The sequence below is a fragment of the Odocoileus virginianus genome, chromosome 23 (genome assembly GCF_023699985.2).
Source record: "Odocoileus virginianus isolate 20LAN1187 ecotype Illinois chromosome 23, Ovbor_1.2, whole genome shotgun sequence".
Taxonomy (NCBI): Eukaryota; Metazoa; Chordata; class Mammalia; order Artiodactyla; family Cervidae; genus Odocoileus; species Odocoileus virginianus.
Window position 1 is genome coordinate 9751676 of NC_069696.1, and position 22920 is coordinate 9774595.

A 22920-nucleotide genomic window follows, 5' to 3' on the forward strand; every position below is an offset into this window, starting at 1 on the left:
CAGAGGGAAAGAGGAAACACAAAGAGGTCATTTTATTCCCAGTAGGTGATAGGAGGGAGAGGTCGACCCTTAATGAAAGACAAGTGATCTGGTTCTAAATATTAAAAAGAAATGTCTCAAATGGGATGTTAACAGCAACACAGTAGATGGCGACTTCAGCGTCACTTTTACAAGGTTGACCCAGATGGCAGAGGTCACAGACATAGGCCAGAGTCCATGGAGGCAGATTTTTCCATCTGCCAGGGCTTCCCAGGGAGCAGCTTGATGTCAGGGCCCGACAACAGTAAATCCTATAAAGCTGTTCATTTAAATTGTGTTTTTAGGGGGACTTCCCTGGTGGTCCAGTGGTTGAGAATCCTGCCAATGCAGGGGACACAGGCCCAATCCTTGGTCCGGGAAGATCCCACACGCCAAGAAGCAAATAAGCCTGAAAGCCACAACTACTAAGCCGGTGCTCTAGAGCCTGTGCTCTGAAGCAAGAGAAACCACTACAGTGAGAAGCCTGTGCCCCACAATGAAGAATAGCCCCTGCTCACCGCTACTAGAGAAAACCTGTGCACAGCAATGACCCAGTGTGACCAAAAATAAAATAAATAAAAATCAGTTACATTTTGGGGGGCAAGTTTCCTGTTCTCACACACACAACTGAGTTCACCAAGCACTTCTGTGTACCAGGCACAGAGATTTCATAGATGTTTAAAACTCAGAGAAATGCCCCCTGCAGTGCCTGGCATTGTGCTCGGCTCATGTCAGGTTCTTACAGCACCCTGGTTATTTGTATATTGCTCCCACCCTGCCTGCCTCACTGGGTCATGGCAAACGTCAAAAGAGATAGTTGGCCAGAAAGCAGTGTATGAATGGTATACAGAATATAGCTCTTCTCCTGAACCCTACAGAGGCATGTCACATACCTGCTCGAAGCCAGCACTAGGACTGGCACCAAGAATTCAAAGACAAACAGGATATAATCTCCCAATCAGAGGAACTCACAGACTAGAGGGGCAGATGGATATGGAAACAAATAACAACTGTAATTGTAGCAAGAGAAGGATGGGTGAGAAACTGAAAATAGAACTGAATCCCAGGGAAGGGGTTTATCAAGGAGGATACGACTGCCGATGTGGGTTTTGAAGGTTGAATAAGAGTTTTCCCTGTAAAGAGAAGAGGAGCCGGCAAGTGCAAAGCCGTGGAGGTCAGGGAGGACCCAGTCCTTTTTGAGGATTGTGAGGGGTGTCACGTGGTCGCGGCACAGAATACCAGTGCGTAAGTGGTGGGAGAGGAGGCTGAACAAGCCGAAAGTTGTGTTTCAAGTAAGGCTTAGGTCCAGGGAGAGAACCTGATCACTCTCTAGTTGCCACCTCCTCCAGGAAGCCTTCCCTGACCCCACCAGCAGCTTTCCCCATTTCGGCCCCAGTCTTGTGCTGTGATTTTGTGCACGTGTCTATGGAGAGCCGGCACAGGGCATCATGCTTGTTGGATGAATGGCACCCATCTCTGTATTGCCAGGGGCTGCTCAGCTGCTGAGAGACAAAGATTTTAGAGAGGCTTGGAGGCTTCTTAGAGGTCAGGTTGTTATGAAGGTTTTAAAAACACTTTGGGAGGTTTTGAAGCCTGTGGGCTCTCCTTTCCCACCATCTGGTTGCTGTCAGGATACGGTGGGTGTGTCTGGGCTGGGCCCAGGACAGGAGGCGGGAATGTGCAGGGTCCCTGAGTAGGCTTGGCTGCAATGTTTGGACTCTGGCCCCGGAGGGTGGCATAGGCTGCTCATTGTTCTGCCCCCTCGTTCTCCACTTGGACTGAGTGAGCCAGCCTTGCGAAGGCTTGAGGGACCAGCTTTGGGAGGAGAGTGGCAGCTATCCCCCCACCCCACCCCACAAAAGACCATCACACGGTCAGCCAGCATCCTTACCGAGAACCCTGGGAATGCAAAGCCCCTTCTCCTACACCCCATCAAGTGAGGGATGCGGGGCTCAGAATTTGGAGCCCTGGAGACATGGGTGTCCAGCTACTCGTTCATCGGGTAAAGCCTGACGAGTCCACTACCCTCTCTGTATCTGCAGCTGTAAACAGCTGGAATTGATGCAGAGGTCCCTGGAAATCACAAGGGTAAATAAAAGAAGAAATCAGAATTATGAGCAATTATTTCCTTTTTTAAAGAGTTTTTTTTAAAATGTAAACTGTTTTTAGAAGTCTTCACTTTGTTACAACATTGTTTCTGTTTTATGTTTTGGTTTTTTGGCCACAAGGCACATGGGATCTTAGCTCCTCAGTCAGGCACTAAACCCACACTCCCTGCATGGGAAGGGGAGGTCTTAACCACTAGACCTCCAGGGAAGTCCCCAAGACAGTAATTTCAATGGTGAAGGACTCAATTCATTGTGTGATGGTTAATGCGTTGGCACTTCTCACTGCATCCTCATAGCCGTGCGTGTGGGCCAGCAGTGCTGCTCACCAAATACTTCTGGCTGCTCAGTTCTTGCACACGGTAGGGTTAATCTCCTTGCTTCCTGGTAATGGCTGGGATCATTCGACTAGTTCTTGCTGGTGAGTTGTGATCCGAAAAGTCCAGGCCAATGCATGTCATAGCTCCTGCACGCTTCACCACTGTTTCCTTCCTTTTGCTTCAATGACCAGCCCAGCTCCAGAAGGTGGCTGCTTCATCAGCCTGGGTCTCTGAGATGACACGGAGCAGACCCAAACCACAGTGGACCCAAACCACAGTGGACATAGGCATGAGTCAGAAACAAGCATTCAATATTACAAGTCATTGAGATTTTGGAATTGTTTGTGACTGTGACATAATTTAACCTGTCTTGACTGATACAGTTTCCAATTCAGAGATGAAGAAACAGGAGCTCAGAGATGACTTGTTCAAAATCTTGGACAGCTGTAACACACCCAGGTTGGAGACTCTAGAGCTCGTGTCACTTGTCTGGGAGGCTACCACGAGGATTTTTTGCTTGGGTGGTTTGTCCTTTGAGGCCGCTTTCAGACCTGTCAATCTTTCCTTTAGTGGCAAAGAAACGGGTACAGGCACGGGGGGGGGGGGGGGGGGGGGGTGGGGGGGTGGGGGGGTGGGGGGTGGGGGTGGGGGGGGTGGTCATTGCTACTTTGGGCCACTAGAGGGCAGCTGAACCCAAGCTTGCAATTATAGGGCAGGCAGTTTTCTCTAGGACCCTCAGAACGGAAGAGCGAGCTGGGGAAGATGGGCAGTAGGAATACCGAGATGAACAAGACTCATACCTTGCTTTCAAGGCCCTAACATTCTGGCACGGAGCAAGATAGAGGAGTTCTAGGCCTTCAAGAGGCCACATGAAGGCATCTGGTCCCTATTTAAAAAGGCAACTTGAGGCCCAGATGGGCAAGAGATCTGATAGAAGCTGCTACTGAGTCACTGGCTGAAGAGAGGAGAGAAGCTAAGACCCCTGACTCCAGCTTGGGGTTTCTGCATCTCAGAGATAATGCGATCCAGTGGGGTGGGCAGTAAAATCTGCCCCCACACACAACCTATCCAGAAAGAGCTGTGCCAGCCCCTCCCCCAGCCTCCTCTGTTCTTCCGGGAACCAGGCTGGTCCTCAGGCCTCAAAGGCAGGGGAGAAGCGGGGAGAACTCCAGGCAGACCCCCTCCTCTATCCAACTTTCCAGCGGGTTGCCCTGGCAACCAGAGCACAGCCAAGTTTGAAAACTTAAAGCTGGAGGGGGAGAGAATGGGTAAGAAGTGGGACAGTTCCTAGGTCCACATATCCGCCATTCATTGAATCATTTTTTTCCTTTCATTCATGTATTCTACAGAAACTTAAGAGGCTAATCCTTGCAGGCCCTGGGGGAAGACCCAGAGAAGAATAAAATCCAGGTCCTTCAGAACTGTGCTGTCCAATATGATAACCATAAATTAAAATGAAATAAACATTCAGTTCCATGGTCACTGTAGCCACATGGTAAGTGCTCACCAGCTGCGTGTGGTCAGCGGCTATCACATTGGACAGCACAGATATAGAACATTCCCATTATTGCAGAAAGTTCTATTGGCCAGCGTGGCTCCAGAAGCTCGCTGGCTAAGGGGAGCAACACACAGGAAGATGGGCCAGACCACACAGGATGGTGTGGGCCACAATGTCCTCATCAGGAGAAAGCAGAGGATGAGGCAAAGAGTGAAGGAGATGCCGGAAGAATGCTGAGTCTAGTTCTTGGCTCGGGGTCAGTTCTCAGACAATGTCGGCTGTCACTGCCCTACAGTGACTGTAAGGATTGTTTACATCATCTCTCTGAGCAGGCTGCATGCTTCTTCCCAGCCCTGATGTAGTGCTAGCACATAGTAAGTGTTCAGTAAATAGTAGCTATCATTAGCACCATAATTATTATGACTATTCCTATGACTCATTGGAAAAGACCCTGATGCTGGGAAAGACTGAAGGCGGGAGGAGAAGGGGATGACAGAGGGGGAGATGGTTGGATGGCATCATCGACTCGATGGACATGAGTTTGAGTAAGCTCTGGGAGTTGGTGATGGACAGGGAGGCCTGGCATGCTGCAGTCCCTGGGGTTGCAAGGAGTCAGACATGACTGAGAGGCTGAACTGAACTAATTCCTATGAAACAGACAGAAGAAGACACCCAGCCCAGCCCAAGGGCCAGGGTCTGCAGACAGCCCGCAATGCCAGCGCCAGGCTGGAAGGCCTTGTAGGTTTCCTCAACCCCAGGGGAGGGTCATCTTCGCAGGCTCAGGGGCTCAGTGCAGGGTCCAGCTGGAGTGAGCACAGGCTCAGGGGGACAGTTGTTGAAGCAGATGGCCCCTGCTTTAGTCTCCAGCATGCTCCACAAAAGACTTCAGACGGGTGGGCAAGATGGTCTGAGGGTCAGAGAACTAATCAGGGTGCGTGGCAATGCAGGCAGAAGAGAGGTCAGCTCTGGGGCCACCAGAGTGTGGCCGTGTTTGGAGTCTCCCTGTTCCTACTGCAGACATCTCTCCAAGGGTCAGAGTCTGGGGGAGACAGAGGAGATTTGGGGAGGGCAGACAGAAGGGCACCACCCCCCAGGTGCCCTTGAGTCTAGGGCAGCCCAGCCTTGCCGTTAGGAGCCTCCCATGGCCCTTTGGGATTCCAGAGGCTCAGAGCAGCCATTCACTGACGCCCACTGCCGAGAAGCCAGCCCCTCCCTACCCCGGAGCCCAGCCCAGCCGGGGACGTCGGTGGCGGGACAGGTCAGGAGAGTGCTGGGCCCTGGGCCCAAGACCACAAGCCTGGACGCTGAGCGAAAGCCCGTGAGGGGACCAGAGGGATGAGGCCCCTGAACCAGTCGCCACCTGAGCTGGCCAGAATCTGGGTGCAGAGGAGGTGAGGGCCCTGCCCTGGGGTCCGCTTCCCAGACCGAGAACCATCAGACCTTCCTTGTTCTCTGATCAAGGCGGGTGAGTGTGGCTGGGGGGAGGACAGGACCAAGTGATTGATGGGGGTTGGGGGGAGGCTCAGTGAGGGGAAGGGATCTGGGGACGTTAGAACAGATTCAGAAATTCTGTCCTCTGGCCAGCCGCGTGTGTGTGTTCATGTGTGTGTACACCGAGGGTAGATGTTTGTGGTTAAGTGCAGGGTAAGCACGCCTGTGCCCAGGTGCATGTCGTTGTGAGTAAGGGCCCGCAAGCAGGGCTGCGGGGACATGCCAAGTGGGGAGGTGATAAAGGCCGGGACAGCCTTGGGGACAAATATGCGACTGGAGGGGACGCGGGGCTGGGGCGCTGCCGTGAGGGATGATGAAGACCCCTTGGTGTCCTGCCCTGTCCCTGCTCCAGACCTTAGGGTCTTAGCCACAGAGTCACACTCCCTCGTGAACCCTGCTATCAGCCCTGCACCCCCACCCCCCAGCATCACATCCCTGCCTGCTGTGTTGAAAGCAACAGAAACAACTTTGTTCCAGAAGGAGGGTTCCATTGAGCCCAGCGTGTGCACCAGCTGGCCGTCTGGGCACTCAGGAGCTCCCCTTAGGGGGTGGCTCACCCATGCAGACCACCAGCCAGATTCCTGGATGCCCCCCACCCCTGCCCCTACTCCCCGCGGCCAGGTGGTCCCTCTGCTTCTTCCTCTGTGCCGCTCAGCCTTCTCCAGACCCAGCCCAGCCCACAGAGAGGCATCTTTCCTTGCCGTGCAGCTTGCAGGATCTCAGTCCCCCCGATCGGGTTGAACTGGGGCCACGGCCGTGAAAGCAGCACACCCTAACCACCAGACACCAGGGGACTCCCTCTCTGCCTCCTCTTCTGTTCCCCCGGTCTCTCGGCCACACAGCCGCAGAGTAACCACCTGCAAGATCCCACCAGGTCCCCTTCCAGGGCCCGAGCATTGTGGTGGCCTGGCCCAGGTCCCAGCACACCTGCAGTCTGGCCTCCCCTCTCCCCCAGACACAGCCTGGAAGCCCCATGGAGGGTTTTTAGAAAGATGCCACGTTTCCTTGCCCTTGGGTCCTCCGTGTGAATTCCCCCAGCTCCAGGTCAGCCTCCCTCCTTGAACCCCAAAGGCTGAGCTAACGCTTCCACCACAGGGCTCACCTCTGATGTAGCTCGGCCTTCTTCGCTGCCCTGCAACTCTGGGGACCACAGGTTCCCTGGGGAGGGGACAGAGCTGTGTTCACCAGACGAGTCTCCCGTGAACGCTCGTGACTTCTGCACTTCCCAAGCCTCCCCTCTTCCAGGGCCTGCTTCAGCTCCAATTACGGCTCTCATTTCGGCTCCAGCAGCAGGCAGCCCCGGGCTCTTCCCTGGTTCTGGGAGGAGCCCCAGATCTGACCCTGTTCCCAAGCCAAAGGGGTCATCTCAGCCTCCTACCTGGACGCTGGCACTCCTATTTTGGGGGCTGTGAGTGGAAACCCAGAGTCCTCTAGCTCCTTCTGGAAGATGCAGACAGGCCTCCAATAACCACTGTCCTCCCCTGGGGTACCCAGACATGTATATGTGACCTCCACGGAGCTGTCCACAGAGAGAGGGGCCCAGGTAAAGAGAGAGGTTTCATCCATCATGCCAGGCAGCATGCTCATTGGGTGCCACTTTCACCTGGCGTCCAGGTAGGGGTGTGTGTGTGTGGCGTGTGCAGGCATGCAGCAGTGGGAGCTGTAGGAAGGGATGCATGTACCCCACTGAGGACCTGACCGCCCCCTCCAAATAAGGCCCCTTAAGAGAAGGGCTAGCAGCTGGACAGGTGGGGAAGGGCCGGCACCTCCAGGCTTGGGCACCTCACCCCTGCTTGGCCCCTTTGCTCTGTCGATCAGGGGAAGGTGGAAGACCTGGATGGACCACGACTTTGAGATGCAGCCGCATGTGGCCCCCGGCCCTGGAAACTCCTTCTCCCGTAGCCACCTGCTGGGCCGCCCAGCCCGCCCCTCGAAGCTCCCCGGTGGGGTGTCGCCTCTCACCCCTGTTCTCAGGAAGACCTTCCATCTGGATGCTTTTCCCCCGAGCCACATCCCGCAGGCTTCCAGCCGGTCGGGCCTCGGGGCGAGGGCCTGGAGCATGTCCTCCCAGGAGACTGGCAAGAGCCTGGCATCCAGGAAGTTCAGCTCCATCTCCTTAACAGTCCATCCGCACAGACAGGCACGGCCCCTGGGCCCCCTACCTTCTCACTGGGAAGAGCTGTCCAGCCCGGGCAAGGAGGCGGCCACCCATGGAGGAGGGAGGCTGCCCACAGTTGGTTCTTCATCGGTGACCCTAGTGCCAGGGGACAGGGTCCACTCTGAGGGCCCAGGGAACCCAGGTATGGCCAAACCCAGCAGGATGCCCACAGTGGAGAAGCCCCTGGTGAGTTCATACCTGACCCTACCGTTCCAGTCCCGCTTAGCTCCGAGTCCACCAGGTCCTGCGGGGCCGGGCTCAGTGGGTCCGAAGCTCCCTGTCCCAGTGACTGCACACGTGCCTGCCAGAGCTTCTCCAGGAAGAGGCAAGCCCCGGTGCAGGGGTATTCCAAGACCCCGGCTGCATCTCCAAAGGGCCTCCTCTACCTCGGGGCCCACAATGGCCATGGACTTGGCTGCTCTGGATAAGAGGCCAGGCACAGCCAGCCGTTTATCCACAAGGGCCACCAACAGACCCGGCTTGACTGTCAACTTGGCTACACCAAATCCATCCAGACTGGACACAGGCATTGAGTCCGCTGATCTGGATACCAATCTGGGCTCTGCTATGGATGTGGCTACAGCAGGCACAACCAAGCCCGGAGGGGGCATGGACTCGGTAACCCCAGACCCAGACAAGGTGGGCAAAGCCATAGCTACAGCAGGCACAGCCAAGCCAGAAGCAACCACAGGGGGTGCAGCCATGGAACGGGCAGCCCCAGATCCAGTCAAGCTGGGCACAGCCAGGCCGGACACAGTCATGCTGGCGAACACAGCCAAGCTGGGCATGACTACGAATTCTCCAGCTCTGGATACAAGCAGGTTGGTCATAGCCATGGGTCCAGCTGTGCCAGTCACCCCAGACCTGGCCGCTGGCGAGACCACACTGGACAGTGTCATTAACCTGATGACACCAGACGTTGCCACCCACGCATCAATGCTGAGCCAAAGCACAGACACAGTCCTGGGCCACCCTACAGCAGATGCTGCCACGGACTGGGCCACAGAGCTGGACCGGGCCAGAGAAACCAAAGGTAAGTGCAAAGAGCTGGGCTGGGGAGGCACCAGACTGCGGTGGGTGGGGGTGGGGCAGGGGTGTAAGGACCCGGAGATAGATTATGCTTGGCTAGATCTGGAAAGGGAGGGCAGATTTTTTTTAAGGTGAGAATGACATTTCTTTTAATATCTATGTATTTAGTTTATTTATCTGGCTGAACCGGGTCTTAGTTGTGGCACATGCAACATGTGGGATCTTAGTTCCCTGACCAGGGATTCAACCCCTGTCCCCTGCATGGGAAGGTGGATTCTGAACCACTGGACCACCAGGGAAGTCCTGGGAGGGAAGATTTTAACTCTTAGTTGCAGCACGTGGAATCTAGTTCCTTGACCAGGGACCAAACCCAGAACCCTTGCATTGGGAGCTTGGAGTCTTAGCCACTGGGGGGAAAGCCCTGTTAGCTGTTGCTTAAAAAGTGTCTTACCTGGAATTCTTTCTTGGTCCCCGAGCCCCAGCACTGTAGTCCTACAGTCTGAGTTGGAGATTTCATGTTGGAAGTCCTACACGGAACTATAAACAGGTCAACACAGGGCCAGAAGTTCATTCGGTCTTCGAGAGGCTGTGACTTGCCTACATCACATAGCTGGCATGTCTAAAGTGGCAGTAGTGGTAAAGAACCCGCCTTCAGTGCAGGAGATGTATAATAAGAGAATCGGGTTTGATCCCTGGGATGGGAAGGCCCCCTGGAAGAGGGCATGGCAACCCACTCCATGGGCAGAGGAGCCTGGTGGGCAATAGTCCATAGAGTCTCAAAGAACCGGACACGACTAGAGCAAATTAGCATGCACCATGCAAGGTAACGGCGACCTAGGGATTGGAATTCTTCTGGCAGTCTCATTCCCAACCTTGCAAAAGCTCAGAGATTCTGGGTCTGGCGGATGCTCAGAAAGCATCTGGTCCTGTGGCTTACCTGGGGTTGGGGGTTGTCAGCCCCCTTCCCGTTGCACTCTGCACACTCCATCTGGGGAGCCCACTCAGGCTCTCGTCTTCCCTCCTCCTTCCAGCTCTCTCTCCATCTTCAGCCCAGCCCTCTCTTCTGAAATGTAGGTGTGGACAGCCAGCGGCCTGCCAGACCCCTCCACCCAGACGGCTTCCAGGCAGGTTCAAAGGCAGCCCTTTACTTCCTGACTTCGGCCTTGCCCCACCCCACTAGAGACCCGGGCATCCTCCTCTTTCTCTCTCCTTCATCCCAGCCAGTCTGATTCCAATTCTGTGGCCCAACCTCCTCAGTCCTAGGCTCTGCGTCCCTTTCTCTCCATCCCTCTGCCCCTGCAAGGTCACTCGCCCCCTTCAACTGGCATGAGATGAGGGACTCATCTCATGGGAGCACTTTCTGCTTAACAGCTGTTGGTGGCTCACCATTATCTTCTTTTAAAGTCCAGCTCCTTAGCTTGACTCCCAAGGCTGTGGACTTCTCTTAGCTCTGTATCCCTGTCTGGAATTTTCCCTGCTTCTTTGCACCCAGGAACCCTGTTGTCCCCAGCACCAGGCAGCTCTCACCTCTGGTCTCCTCACCTCAGCCCTCTTCTCTCCATGGAATGATTTCCCTTCTTCCCTCCCACCTACATTTGTCTTTCCATCTCGGCCCTCACCCCCTCCAAGAAATCCTACAAAACCCCTCTCCCCAGGGTGCCCACCTCCCTGCACCCATAGTTTCCCTGTGCATACCCCACTCTCTGTATGAGGACAGTCCAGCTTTCTGTCTTACCCCACCAGACCCAAAGCTCTTTGAGGACATAAACGATGGTCCTCATTCCTGTGCCCACCTGGCCTGGCAATATGCTATCCATTCATGTGGATTAAATGCAAGAAAGATATTTTTTTTCCCGACCGGTAAATTGAGGCCCAGGAAAGAAAGTTCCTGACCAGTTCAAGGTCATAGGGCTCGTCATCCCAGAGCCAGGCCCGGGCTCCTGAATCAGGCAGGGTTCTACTGGCACCCACGCCTGGGCAGAACCCCACGGAACCAGCCCAACATCCCAACCACCGCGTGACTCACGCTCGCTCGCGCACCGCATCCCGCAGCTGTCACTGGTCTCCCGCGCCCCCACCCCACCCCAGCCTCAGAGAGTTAGAGGCCAGGAGCGGATCCGGGCGGAGGGATGGGATGGGGGCGCCGCCCCCCGCCCGGCATCTCGAGACTGCGAGGCCCAGCGCCCCCGCTCAGCCGGCGCTGGGTGCCCGCGCTCCCGCGTGCGGGCGGGCGGGCGGAGAGCCGGTGCGGGCGCCGACGCCGTGGGAGGGGGAGGGGCCCTCGGCGGGGCGGGCGGCGCGCGGGTCACGTGGTGCGGGTGGCAGCAGCGGCGGCGGCGGCGGCGGCGGCATCGGTGCGCGCGGGCAGGGGCAGCGCGGCGCCGAGCCACGGAGTCGAAGTCTCGGGCGGGCGCGGCGGCGCGGGGCGCAGGGGCGGCGCGGCCGGGCCGCGGGCCGGGCGGGTGGGCGGAGAGCGCCGAAGGGCGAGGCCCGGCTGCAGGGGCTACTCGGCCCAGGAGGAGCCCGCGTCCCGCTCAGCCTTGCAGCCCCGCGCCCTTGAGCATCTTCCCGGAGGAAACGGAGACAAAGGAGGATTCATGTCCAAAGGTAAGGAGGCCAGCCGGGCCATCAGCGCGCGCCGGGAGGCGGAGGCTGCGGCCCCTACCAGCCCAGCTGGAGATGCTACCAGGGGGAGGGTTGATGCACGAAGGAGCCCACGCACGGTGACATATGTGCACGGATACACACACGGGGGCACACTCCCCAAGATGTCCAAGCCCGGAGAAATGCACAGACGGGAAGGCGGAGAGACACGGAGACCCCCGAACACGCAGGCGGGCACCGCGATGCGCGCTGGAGCACACTAAGACGTGCACACACATGCACACCGCGCACAGGTATCGGGACCACCTACGGCCGGGCTCAGAGACCTGTGCGCTGACACATAGACCCCTTCCCCCACACACAGGGGCGGCGGGCGCACGCTGAGACAGGCACCAGCTGGTGGTCTCCAAGGGAACTCGCTGGCCTCCGGAGGACTGGGATGGAGGAAGGGGTATATATCTCAGGGTCCTTTGGTTCTGTGAATGGGAAAGTACTAAGATAGCTTTTGTGATTTCTCCTGCTGAGAGCCAGGGGCTGGAGCTAGGGGTGGACTGAAATTGCCTCTGAGGGTGGGGGTGGAGTCTTAAAGACTGCTGGGGTCTGGGGGTTGGGAATGATCTCCGGCTCCGGAAGGAAGAGCCTCCCCACCCCCTGGGTCCCCGAGAAGCCAGGAAGGCAGGTGCTATTCTGGAAAGGTCCTCTCTGCGGCCACCTTCCCAGCAGAGGGGTGGGGTCCTTCGGCCGGACAAAGACAAAGCCCATTCATTTCCCTGTAAGAGAAAGCACCAGGGCCCTTGCTTGTCAGGGAGGTGGGGTGGGGTGGGGGGAGAATGTTGCCATTTCTGTGGGGACTAAGCCAGCGCTGAGCAGGGGGTGGACAGGGTCTCTCCCCAGAGCACGGTTGGGGCAGGTGGCTCCCAGCAGGAGGTGCTGCAGGCAGGGCTGGGAGAAAGCTGGGAGCTCAGAAGGAGCCCCAGGAACCACGTAGGCAGGATGGCATTTTTGAGTTACATCCGGCTGTGAGCCCATCCGGAGCTCTTCCCCACCCCTGGGGACCCCCTCCTCCAATCCCTGTTGTGGAGGGGGGAGAAGGTCTCATAACAGAGTCTGTCTCCGTGCCTGGGGCCCACCCAAGAGCCATTTGCTGTCAGCCGCTTCATCAAGGGAGCAGCATCCAAAGGAGGAGAAAGGTGATGGCTCTGAGTAACATCAGCCTTGCAGTGAGGCTTGAATGAGGCTTACCTTCATTCATTCATTCATATTCCTGAGTGAGGCTTGCATTCATTCATTCATTGCTGAATGCCTTGTTATACTAGGTATATCGGGGCACAGAAATCCATAAGACATGGCTCCTGCCCTGAAGAAGGGTGGCAACTGGCATGTGTTCAGTGCCAAGTTTGTGCCCACAATTTTGTGTAAGCATCAAAGAAACCCAGTGAGGTCGGGACTGTCCCTGTCTTCCTGAGAAGAACACTGAGGCTCCCAGAGGCTAGCCGGCTGGGAGTCAAGGATGGGCCAGCTGCCCATCTGGAGCTGGCATGGCCGGACCTGGAGGGGCTGCAGGGGCAGAGGAGGGAGCTACAGAATTCAACTTTGGAGCTGTCTACACCCTGTGCTCTGGAGGTCTCCTCACCAGACAGTATGAGGCAAGGACCTTGTCTGGGGTCTAGCAGTGTCCTTGGCATTTAGTCTAGGGTTTGGCTGGAGTCGGCTCTCATTGGAGGGCCTATAGAATGGCCCAGATGGGATGGAGTGAGTGAATGAATGAATGAATGAATGCAATGATTACAGAGGTACTCAGGGGGCTGAGGCAGCACAGAAGGGAAGCATCCATGTGAGATGGGAAAGCGGAGGCTTTCCTGTATAGTGAAGGAAGAGTGGGAGGTCTCCAGGGGCTAGAGCGGGCAAAGGGTCTTCCAGCAAAGGCCATGACACTGTGACCCGCTGCAGATTTGCAATGCTTGTGGCTGATGGGTGGTTGTCGTTAGCACATGACTGGCATGTAATCGCCGTGTGGTTGGGAGGGACATCTTGCCAGCAGGAGCTCTGTGGGTGGTAACAGGGGCTCGATGAAGGAATAAAAGTGGACTCTGCCCCTGGCCTGCTGGAGCCCCTTGAAGTTGGCCGGGAATCTGGTCAGCTGGCCTCTTCTCCAAACCGGGTTGTGTTTGGGGAGTGGTCTTTGAGGATGCTGCGGTTGACAGGCCGGGGCTGAGCAGGCTGGGGTGAGGATACAGATTTTATAAAAACCCTTATAAACACTCCCGTAAATAAATACCAGACTCATTTCCAGATCTGTAGAGTAAGACCCTGCCCCCCCCACCAAAACACACAGATGCACACAGATGGCTCCATCTCACAACAGTGGTTGCGGCGACCCAGTGGGCTGGCCATAGAGGCGTCCGGGGGATGAAGAGGACCGGCCTGGTGAGCAGCTGGACAGGGAAATCGGGGCACTGGCCCCAGTGCAGGTGTGCTGAGTCGGGCCCGGGAACCACGTGCAGAGTGGAGGCGCAGGCCAGGCTGCTGATAGTCAGCTGCTTCAGGCCTGAGCCAATCTGGGTGCCTTCTGGAGCCGCCTGGCTGGCAACAACTTCCTGGGAAGCAGGAGGGAACCACGCCAGGCCCTGGGGAGGTCCCGAGACTCCGTCAGATTTGGCTGTGCCCGCGGATGACAAGGAAAGAACGGTTTCCAGTGGGGAGAGAAAGTCATGCCAGGACCAGGGAAGGGACCAGGTGGTGGGGGTGCAAGAACAGACTCCTGGCTGGCTTTGCGGGTGGGGGAGGCAGGTGCACCTGTCCCCTCTCTCTCTTTCCCATCTGCGGCTCCATCACTTCTCCCTGGGAGCCAGAGACCCTGCAGGGGGTAACCAGGAGCCATAGGATTCTAGAATGGCCAGGCTGGAAGGGGGCCTCCAGAGAGCGTGGAGTCCAGTGACTGCGCTGGGTAATTAGCATCTAGGGCACCTCCCTTTAACAAGTGCTTTCACATGCACCACTTCATTCCCCCTCCTGACTGTGAACCGGAAAGGGGCAGGACCAAGAGGGTTTGCAGCAGTGAGGCAGAGCGGGGGGGGGGGGGGGGGGGGGGGTGCCTTTCACATGCGGGGCTCCCCACAGCCTTAATCACTATCCTAAGAAGTTTACAGAAGAGGAAGCAGGCACATGGGGCAGGCGGCTCACCCGAGGTGGAAAAGGCAGTCACAGAGCCAGGCTCCTCCCACGTCACCACACACCTGCATCTTATGGGGAGGGAAGTGGAGATGCCATGTCCCGAAACCCACCTGGAGGACAGTGCCCTGATGAACACACAGATTTCTCATGCATATGAGCATACCCATGATGTGCCAGACCTGGAAGGATGTTTGCCTTCCTCCCCCGGGGAATGGCTGTGATCTCAGGCTTTCCTTTCTCCTGTTACCCACCACGCCAAGAACACAGAGTGTCATGTCATCTTAGGCCCGTGACTGCCCCTACTTGGGCCTCATCCTCTCCTCATTGGTCAGCAGGGGAGGCTTATTCCTCCTCAGACTCAAAACTACGGCTTGTAGAGGACTTCCCTGGTGGTCCAGTGGTTAAGACTCCGTGCTTCCACTGCAGGTGGCATGGGTTTGATCCCTGGTCAGGGAACTAAGGTGCTGAATGCTATGCGGTGCAGCCAAACAAAAAATCTGAAAGCAATGAACAACTTAAAAACTAAAAATAGGGTGTGGAGGCTGTCTGGGACTCCTCAGGGCACAGAGACCCCTACTTTGCAGCAATGCCAATGGAATAGAGGTGATATTGAGACTGGGAGACACGAGTGATGCTCACTCTGCTGAGTTGAGGTAGCCCCATGTGCTGCTTTTTTAAAAGAAAATTACTTTGTTGCATCAGGTCTTAGTTGTGGCATGCTGGATCTTTCATTGTAGCTCACAGGCTCTCTTTGCAGTGCGCAGGCTTAATTGTTCCTCAGCACGTGAGATCTTAGTTCCCCTACCAGGGATCAAATGCACATGCCCTGCCTCGCAAGGCAGATTCTTAACCACTGGACCACCAGGGACGTCCCAGACCCATGGGTTTCTAAAAGACAGAGCAACTGGGTCAGGGACAGGCAGTCAATAGATGTTAGGTCCAGAATCCTAAAAGGTCTTTGTTTTGCCCTTTATTTGGGTGAGGCAGGACTCAGGTTGGAATAACCCCAGACATCTCTTAGGTCAGTGGTTCTCAACTATTGGCAGTGCCAGCCAACATTTGGCACTGTCTGAAAATACTTTTGGTCATTAAATTGGAAGCTACTACTGGCATCTATTAGTGGAGAAGGAAATGAAAACCCACCTATTCTTGCCTGAAAAATCCTATGGACAGAAGAGCCTGGTGGGCTATAATCCAAAGGGTCGTCAAGAGTCAGACACAGCTGAGTGACTAAGCATGCACTGGCAGCTAGTAGAGGCCAAGGATGTCATTAAATGGACTGCAATGCCCAGGACAGCTGCCTACTCTAATTATCTGACCTAGCATGTCAGTAGTGCCAAGGCAAAGAAACGCCTGGGTTAGAGACACAGATCTGGTTCTTTGGAGCAGTGAGGTGCATTTGAAAGTACCCCAGCAACTGGAGGGTCTGGGTACTGGTCCAGATTTTGCATCTGACTTGTTCTGTGTTCTCGGGCGAGCCCTTACTACTGCCTCCCACCCCCAGGCCTCAGTCTCCACATCTGTGAGATGGGATACCTATACTGGAGGACATCCATGGTCCCATCCAGGCCTAACTCTGTGTAATTGTGTATCCAGAGAATAAAACTGTGGTGTCCACATGACCTCAGCCTGCCTCTCCCACCTTGGCTTTGCAGGGCTCCCGGAGACCAGGACGGACGCAGCCATGTCAGAGCTAGTGCCTGAGCCCAGGCCTAAGCCGGCAGTGCCCATGAAGCCCATTGGCATCAACCCCAACCTGCTGGGCTACATCGGCATCGACACCATCATCGAACAGATGCGCAAGAAGACCATGAAGACCGGTTTTGACTTCAACATCATGGTGGTCGGTACGGAGGCCATGGGCTCCCTGCAGACCCTGGTGGCAGGCAGTACCCTTTAGAATCCCACTTCTTTCTTTAGGATGGCCTCAGCCCTGGCTTCTGTAGAATGAGCTCTTCCTCAGAGGAAAGATCTGAGCGTGCTGATCACAAAGGCCTGACTCCTCTCTCCCCACAAGGCTGGCTGCTCTGAGGGTGGGAGATGTGGGTGGATGACGGTCAGTCTGGCCCTATCACCCCCCGTCTGTACACAGGCTGCCCTATAGCTGTGCTCAAGGCCTGGGAGCATCACCCTTGTTCTTCCCCACCTTCAAGTTTGGGAGAGGATCAGAGGAAGGGTGGTCTTCTATCTGATCTTTGGTAGTGCTTTCAAGATTGAAGAGAATTTTCAGGACATTGGTCACTAAGTAGGGTCACTGGGCCACAGAGTATAAGAGCAGGGAGGGACCTTTGCCTTTGATCGTAGTGAAATATTCTCTCAGTTACTGAAACTGGGATCTGGGAATCATCGTTCTTCCTCCTTCTTTATCCCCAATCCAGTCAGTCATCAAATACCGTCAATTTTACCTCACAAATATCTCTCCGGTCTGTCTACCCTCTCCATCTCCACTGGCAGCACCCTAGGCTACCAGCTGCTACTACCCTGGGTTACCACGGTCCCCTGACTCAGAGCTGCTCATACATCTGGGCCAGAGTGTAAATCATCTGGCATGTCTTGCTCTAAAACACACTGGCTAAACTAGACAGCGTGTGTGATGACATAACTTCTCTTTCTTCTGGTTCTTTGTCTTCTTCAATCCATTGTCTACCAGTGACTGAATAATTTTTCCAGCCTGCAAAGCTCATCATCACCCATCCTACTTAACAATCTTCATAAGTTTAAGGGTTTGAATTCCTAGCTTGGCCTGGTACTACTTCTCCACTCATCTCTTAGCACTTCCCATGTAGCATCTTTGTTGTCGTTCAATCGCTAAGCCATGTCTTACTCTTTGCAACTCCATGGACTGCAGCATACCAGGTTCCCCTGTCCTTCACTATCTCCCAGAGTTTGCTCAAATTCATGTCTATTGAGTCAGTGATACAATCTAACCATCTCATCCTCTACCACCCCCTTCTTTTTTGCCTTCTTTCCCAGCATCGGGGTCTTTTCCAATCAGTTGTCTCTTTGCATCAGGTGGCCAAAGTATTGGAGTTTCAGCTTCAGCATCAGTCCTTCCAATAAATATTTATAGTTGATTTCCTTTGGGTTTGTTTGATCTCTTTGCAGTCTGAGGGACTCTCAAGAGTCTTCTCCAGAACCACAATTCAAAAGCGTCGATTCTTCACTCAGCCTTCTTTATTATCCTGTGATTCTTGTGCATGTTTGAGAAACACTGCTCAGACCAGTGGTTTTCACCTATCTTTTAGTTGTGGAGCTCTTCCTTGGAGTGAAATCTTCTTCAGAAGTGCAGTGTCAGTATGTAAAGTAATTCCATCTTTAAAGTGTGATTAAAGACTAAAAACTTAGGTCAAGCAAAAACGAAATGGAAAACCAGTACACAAGTGCAGAGGTTGCCCCTTGCCCACTGCTCCCAGGGCTCCAGAAGGAGAGAGTGTGCAGTACGACTGACGTTTCCCCAGGTCCTTCATCAGTAAGTAGGAAAGCATTCCCACCCACTCGCTGTCCCTGCTCGGCCTCTAGCCTCTCCAGTGAGCATTCAGTCAAGGACCTGGGTCACAGCTCTAGAATTCTGTAAGCTCAGGGGAGAGATGCCAGGCTTGGGAGCTGGGCCTGGGGTCTCCCGGCCTTCTCATCCTCCTCCTGTCTTGCTGCAGGTCAGAGTGGGCTGGGCAAGTCAACACTGGTCAACACCCTCTTCAAATCCCAAGTGAGCCGCAAGGCCTCCAGCTGGAACCGGGAGGAGAAGATTCCCAAGACGGTGGAGATCAAAGCTATTGGGCATGGTGAGGACCCGGCAGGGACCCTGATGGGCATTGTTCCAAGGGCCTCTGCCAGAAAAGGGGAAGAATGGGGCATCTGGGGGATGAGATAAATGAAAAATAACCTGAAGACAGAATAGAATTAAGCCCTTGAACACGATGGAGCCAACTCTTTAGAGTTCTGTAAGTCCAGAAAAGGGGGTGAGGGAATTAGAGAGGAATGAAGTAGGATTTGAGTGGGATGATAAAGCCTAGTGGATTTTTTTTTTTTAATTTAAAAAAAATACTTTTTTTTAAAAATTTGGCTGCAACAGGTGTTAGTTACAGCATGAGGGATCTTTAGTGGGGCGCACAAACTCTTCGCAGCATACATAGTTCACATCTGCAACCCTAGTTCCCTGACCAAGAGTTGAACCTGGGCCCCCCTGCATTGGGAGCATGAGGTCTTAGCCACTGGCCCACCAGAGAAGTCCCAAGACTGGGTAGATTTAGACAGACAGAAGGGGTAAGGAGGGCATTCCAGGTGTAGGGAACAGTATGAACAAAGGTGTTGAAGTGTTGAGGACCCTGAACTTGATTTTTCCAGTCATTGGTCCTGTAGAAGTAAGGAGCCCAGGTCTCCCCAGTGGGTAGGCAGTGGAGCACCTGGCTTCAGCTGGAGGAGTGACCCCCTGGGTGCCTTTTCTGTTTGCTCCCCAGTGATCGAGGAAGGTGGTGTCAAGATGAAGCTGACTGTCATCGACACCCCGGGCTTTGGAGACCAGATCAACAATGAAAACTGGTATGTCTGCCTGTGTGTGAGACCTCCACTCTAAAGACTGCAAGGCAGACACTGAATGCGGAGCAGATTCACTCAAACTGAGAACCATCTGTGCCCTCCATGTTGAGGGCTTAAGTGGCAAGACTTGCTGAAAGAGGGGAGGGGGTTTGTCAGGAAGCAAGCGGAGAGGACCAAATGGGGCCCGGGCATGAGGACAGAGGGGACAGAGCAGAGGCAATGTCAGCCGAGGCATTGCCTGGAGATGGGAGCGGGTCAGGAACCGGAGCGACGGAGCAGGGAAACTGGGGTGCAAACCCAGGCGGACCTGGATGTTGTGGCAGGGAGCTTGGCCTGAGGGCCAGGTGTTGGCCACCTGGACAAACAGGATGGGAGGAAGACAAGGGGGAGGGCAATTTCCATGAGGAGAGAGCCTCTGGGGATCCAGTGTCCAGCCAAAAGGGTGGAAGTACACTGCCCAGTTGAGGATGGAAGTGTTGGCTGCGAACAGAATGCACAGTGCCTGCCTCATGGTGCAGCCAAAAAAAAAAAAGAAGAAAAAGCAGAATGTAAGAGTTCTGAGTTGGGTCTTACTCACACTCTTACTGAGGGCTTCCCAGGGGGCTCAGTGATAAACAATCTGCCTGCCAATGCAGGAGACACAAGAGACGTGGGTTCATTCCCTGGGTCGGGAAGATCCCCTGGAGAAGGAAATGGCAACCCTCTCCAGTATTCTTGCCTGGAGAATCCCATGGGCAGAGGAGCCTGGCGGGCTGCAGTCCTTGGGGTCACAAAGAGTCGGACCTGACTTAGCAACTGAGCACGCATGCACACACACGCTGAGGACTGTAGCCTGAGAGCCGGCCTCCCAGATAGCTCGGAGGACCTGCTCTGAAAAGGTGAGTGGAGGCCAGTGTACGAGTGATTTTTGACGGGATGCGTGTAGCCAAGCATACATCTCAGCAGAAGGCTACTGCCAGTCAAGAGGAACAGAGATCTCTGTTAATGATTTTAGTGCTTTTCTAAATAGGGGACGGTGCAAGAATTTGGGTCCAAATTTTTTTTTCCTGAAATACAACTATTGAAGGGCCTCTTTCCCCAAAGCACGGAGAGCCTTATCTTGTTCCTTCCAGGATATATTGTAGGTCAGTGACTACAGTGGCTAATGACTTAATCCTTGTAAAACCAGATGGCAAGTGACATTCTTTGCTTTACAGAAGGTTCTGGGCAGAAGTTTGCTCCCAGACAGGGATGAAGACAGCTGTACCTCTGTGAGGGAGCCTGGGGCTGCCCCAGACAGACAGGGCCTGTCAACAACACACCTTGGAATTGGCTGTGTTGATCTTAGAAAGTGGCTGGTCACCTTCTTCTCTGGCTATCCACATACTCCTAGACAGGGAAAGGTTACTATTATGGCAACAGCCATGACCATGATGAATTATTGTGCTGGGGTTATTGTACGCCTATGATTATAATATGAATTATTATAATGCCAGGATTGAGCACTTTCTATGTCCCATTTCTCTGTTCTGTACGGTATTGTTGTTGTTTAGTCCCTCAGTCGTGTCCACTCTTTGCAACCCCTTGGACTGTAGCCCGTCTAGTTCCTCTGTCCATGGGATCTCCCAGGCAAGAATACTAGAATGGGTGGCCATTTCCTTCTGCAGGGGATCTTCCTGACCCAGAGATAGAACCTGCATCTCTTGCATCGCAGGCGGCCTCTTTACCACTGAGCCACCAGGGAAGCCCCGTTTAGTATTAAACCTCTGTTCTAATTCTTACATGAATCTCTCTAGGCACCTGTTGTTACTCTCTTTTCACTTATGAGAAAAGAGCTTCAGAGAAAGGCAGAGACTTCCCCAGAGTGGCCCAGCTAATAAGTGATGGATGTGGGGAAAGTGTGCACTGCTCTCAGGAGTAGGGTGGGGTTCTGCAGGTTCCCATAGGTCAATCAGAGGGCTCGGACCCCAGAGGAGTTCTGCCCTTGATAACAGGGAAAGCCATCCATGGGGGCCGAGGGAGAATAATCAACAGGTCACCTAGAGCCCTCGGGAGGCAGGGAATGAGATGAATGTAAGAGCCTGACTCCTGACCCTGGTAAGAGGAGCTCCCAGGTCGTGTCCTTCTGGGACCTCCATCTGCTTTCTTCCCCCCTCCTCTAGCTGGGAGCCCATTGAGAAGTACATCAATGAGCAGTATGAGAAGTTCCTGAAGGAGGAGGTGAACATCGCCAGGAAGAAACGCATCCCTGACACTCGCGTCCACTGCTGCCTCTACTTCATCTCCCCGACCGGACACTCGTATGTATCAGTCCTGCCCCCGTCCCTGGGCCTGCCTCTGGTTTGCATCATTTGATCCCAACCCATAGTGAATGACAAATATCTAGACTCAGCTAGGGAGGTCAGGTGGGCCCCCACATAGTCATGGCCCTGGGAGTCCCCAGAGATTCTTGACGGGAGAGAGAAGCTGACCACCTTCAGCCCCCATGCTGCCCATCCGTGTGTTAGCACCGTAGCATGACTGTGCCAGCAAACAGAAGTTGGTTGCTGTGGGCAAAGGGCTCCTTGTTTGTTCAATAGATACCTGCTTTGCAGAGGCCTGGGGTCAGGGGCAGCAAGAAGGATGAGATGGGGAGGGCCTGGGCTACTGGGTTGGGGCTGGTGTTTAGGTAGAGGTGGGGAGGGGGGACCCAGCTGTAGGCATTTGGAGGGTGGCGAGCCCAGCAAGAGGAGCCAGGTGTCCAGCGATGAAGGCTGACAACCAGCAAGGCATGCTGGGAACTCTGGTTGTGAGTATCAGGTGGGGCTGAGCCATGCAAATGGACTAGCAGGCCACCTTCCTGCTGGGGAGGTCTCCCAACTGTCACTGAGCCTGGCGGCTAGGCAAGAATTTCATTCTTGAGACGATGGCACAAGTGCGGCAGGCCCTCAGTTTTGGAGGAGCCAGATGTTCAGCAGGTTTTCGACGGTGCAGGTCAGGAACTCAGCAGGAAGGTTCGCGTTTATCCCTCCCTAGAGCCTGGACCCAAGGTCAGAGCAGGCCAGCAGGCAGCCTGACTTAAATGAGTCTGGTGGACTTCAAACTACAGCCAGATCGGGGCCCCAGAGTCCAGAGGCCCTTGGGGAAGTGAGGGGCCAGGCCCCAGCTGGATCCCTGCAAGACTGCTTGGGGGCCAGGGGGAGGCCTGTCCAAAAGTGCTGTCCCGTAGGCAGAATAGACACACGTATAACCATGACATGAGGATGCATGGGTAGGGACAGCAGTCCATGGCTGTTCCCAGGAGAAGGAGATCTCAGGTCAGAAAAGGTGTTGTGAAGGAGTGGTTTGAGTGGGGCTTAAAGAAGCCAGGATATGCCCCAGAGCCAAGGGAGAGAGAAATGGAGTTGGTGGACCACGTGTGGGTAGAGAGTTGGGTTTTGTTCTGCAGACAGGAGATGGTGGCTACCCAGCCAGTTCCCAGCCCAGTCCTCCTGTCCCAAGGGTGCCCCTGGAGTGGTGGCAGAGGCTGAGTGGGGAGGGCCTGGTGGCTCTGACACCCCGCCTTCTCTGGGCCCCAGCTTGCGACCTCTCGACCTGGAGTTCATGAAACACCTCAGCAAAGTTGTGAACATCATCCCCGTCATTGCTAAGGCTGACACCATGACCCTGGAGGAGAAGTCTGAATTCAAGCAAAGGGTGAGAAGGCCTTTTCTCCTTTTCCTGTCCTCATGCTTGCCTCTCCCCTTTGGGTCCAAGCCCTCTCCTCTCCTCTCTTACCACATCCACCTCCTACCCCTTCCCACCCGGCTCCTACTCAACTGTTAAAGAGGCGAGACTGGTGGAGAAGAGAAGTTAGTGCGGCTCCAGCCTTCTCGCCCTCCAAACTTACCTGCAAATACCACTAAATGCATAAATCACCTCAAACGTGAGAAACCACTCTACACTGTTAGGTTGCTTGAAGGACAAGATTAATTAATCAACCACTTACTGGTTCTTTATCGTTATTTTGCATAAGCTCTGTCCTGTGCT

General features: G+C 54.7%; 1 protein-coding gene and 1 long non-coding RNA gene across 10 annotated transcripts in view; one reads left to right on the forward strand and one right to left on the reverse strand.

Moving 5' to 3' along the window:
• LOC139030565 (uncharacterized) lies at positions 1-10967 on the reverse strand. 6 transcript variants are annotated; one of them, XR_011482942.1, is made up of 7 exons: positions 9557-10967; positions 7789-9156; positions 7395-7686; positions 6811-6951; positions 6535-6590; positions 2453-3007; positions 1-2091 (listed from the first exon to the last, which is right to left on the reverse strand). It is a non-coding gene; the product is annotated as an uncharacterized lncRNA (long non-coding RNA). The 6 variants fall into 6 exon arrangements; XR_011482938.1 differs by lacking the exon at positions 1-2091 and having other exon boundaries at positions 2130-3007; positions 9557-9682; positions 10646-10967; XR_011482941.1 differs by lacking the exon at positions 1-2091 and having other exon boundaries at positions 2130-3007; positions 7789-8721; positions 9071-9156.
• SEPTIN3 (septin 3) overlaps positions 7255-22920 on the forward strand; it is a 23549-nt gene continuing 7883 nt past the window's right edge. Inside the window, exons 1-6 of one of the 4 annotated variants that reach the window (XM_070453444.1) lie at positions 7255-8623; positions 16053-16244; positions 18051-18179; positions 18855-18936; positions 21075-21212; positions 22470-22587. In XM_070453444.1, the coding sequence (XP_070309545.1) occupies positions 7270-8623; positions 16053-16244; positions 18051-18179; positions 18855-18936; positions 21075-21212; positions 22470-22587 (2013 nt within the window). In that variant the 5' untranslated portion in view covers positions 7255-7269. Of the gene's footprint in view, positions 8624-11070; positions 11227-11391; positions 11517-16052; positions 16245-18050; positions 18180-18854; positions 18937-21074; positions 21213-22469; positions 22588-22920 lie in introns of those variants that run through there. The other 3 variants (XM_020876919.2, XM_020876917.2, XM_070453443.1) reach the window with 3 other exon arrangements.